This window comes from Puntigrus tetrazona, unplaced genomic scaffold (assembly GCF_018831695.1).
Source record: "Puntigrus tetrazona isolate hp1 unplaced genomic scaffold, ASM1883169v1 S000000005, whole genome shotgun sequence".
NCBI lineage: Eukaryota > Metazoa > Chordata > Actinopteri > Cypriniformes > Cyprinidae > Puntigrus > Puntigrus tetrazona.
In genome coordinates this window covers 10,246-11,363 of record NW_025047685.1, presented here as the reverse complement: position 1 = coordinate 11,363, position 1,118 = coordinate 10,246, and the positions used below count along the sequence as shown (strand labels likewise).

At 34.6% G+C, this 1,118-nt stretch overlaps 1 protein-coding gene across 3 annotated transcripts in view; it reads left to right on the top strand.

Moving 5' to 3' along the window:
• The window catches only part of LOC122332148 (phosphatidylinositol-glycan biosynthesis class F protein-like), a 6,096-nt gene that overhangs the window by 2,382 nt on the left and 2,596 nt on the right, over positions 1-1,118 (top strand). For all 3 annotated transcript variants that reach the window (XM_043229453.1, XM_043229452.1, XM_043229454.1), the window contains exon 5: positions 257-365. In XM_043229453.1, coding sequence (XP_043085388.1) covers positions 257-365 — 109 coding nt within the window. The remainder of the gene's footprint in view (positions 1-256; positions 366-1,118) is intronic.

Here is a 1,118-nt window from a genome sequence, read left to right as displayed (position 1 = left end):
ATATACACACTTATATTATGTAAACAAAAACGTTTATTTTGCATGCAATTAATCACGATTAATTGTTTGACAGAACTAGTAATAATAAAAATTTTGGTCAGTTAAAAGCATCCTTGCTGAATAAAAACATAGATTTATTTTTTAAAAATCTCACCGACCCCAAATGTTTGAATGGTAGTTTGTTTATGTGAACACTTGTTGTATTTTGTTCCTGATAATTAGCAATGTTATGATGTTAAGCGTGTGTTATTTCCAGGGCGATGTCGGTGTGGGACACGTCTCTTCAGATTACCACAGGCTGTAGTGTGATTGGGGCCTGGCTGGGAGCTTTCCCTATTCCTCTCGACTGGGACAGACCCTGGCAGGTTAGTGTCATTAAACTATTGCAACATTGGCTTGCACTTTATTTTAAGGTGTCTTTTTGTTACAGCATAATTATACGTTAAGTACCTCATACTGTTCATTAACTAAATGCACTTACTATATTGTTAGGGTTAGGCTTCGATTTAGGGTTACTTGCATTTCTTTTTGCATAATTTATCAAATGCAGTTAACACACATGCTTCTAGCTCATTGATATGCGGCGTTCAGTTGGGTGATGCAGGTTTGAGTTGGGCCTGTAGCATATCCCAATGCATTTCTGTGACTCTCTATTATATCTGTTTAGTAAATCAAAATAAGCCTCTCAAACCTATGTTGCTTAATGAGAGTACCAGTTCCATTGTTCTACTCAGTAAAGAGCAGATTTCTGCAGTAGCAGCAGATTTTCAGTAGAAGGTTCCTTGTTTCAGAGCTCTTGCTCCTATGCTGCAGTAAACCTCAGAAAGGAGGAACGTGGCAAAGAAACTGCTTCATATAAATATTTTAGTTTTTTCTTTTAACTTTTGGTTTTTTATTTGTGCTTTCTGTTTATAACGTTTTGTATGTATTTATTCAAAATCATTCTTCTGTGTTTGAAAGTTTTTGTTCACCGCACCTAGCTATTATGCTTCTTAAAAGGGGACAGTTTACCAAAAAATTAAAATTAGTTATTCTCATTGAAAAACCTGTGACTTTTCTAATGCACAAAAGATTTTAATACTATTTATGGCCATTTAAATAAAAGACTGTGTGTAAAA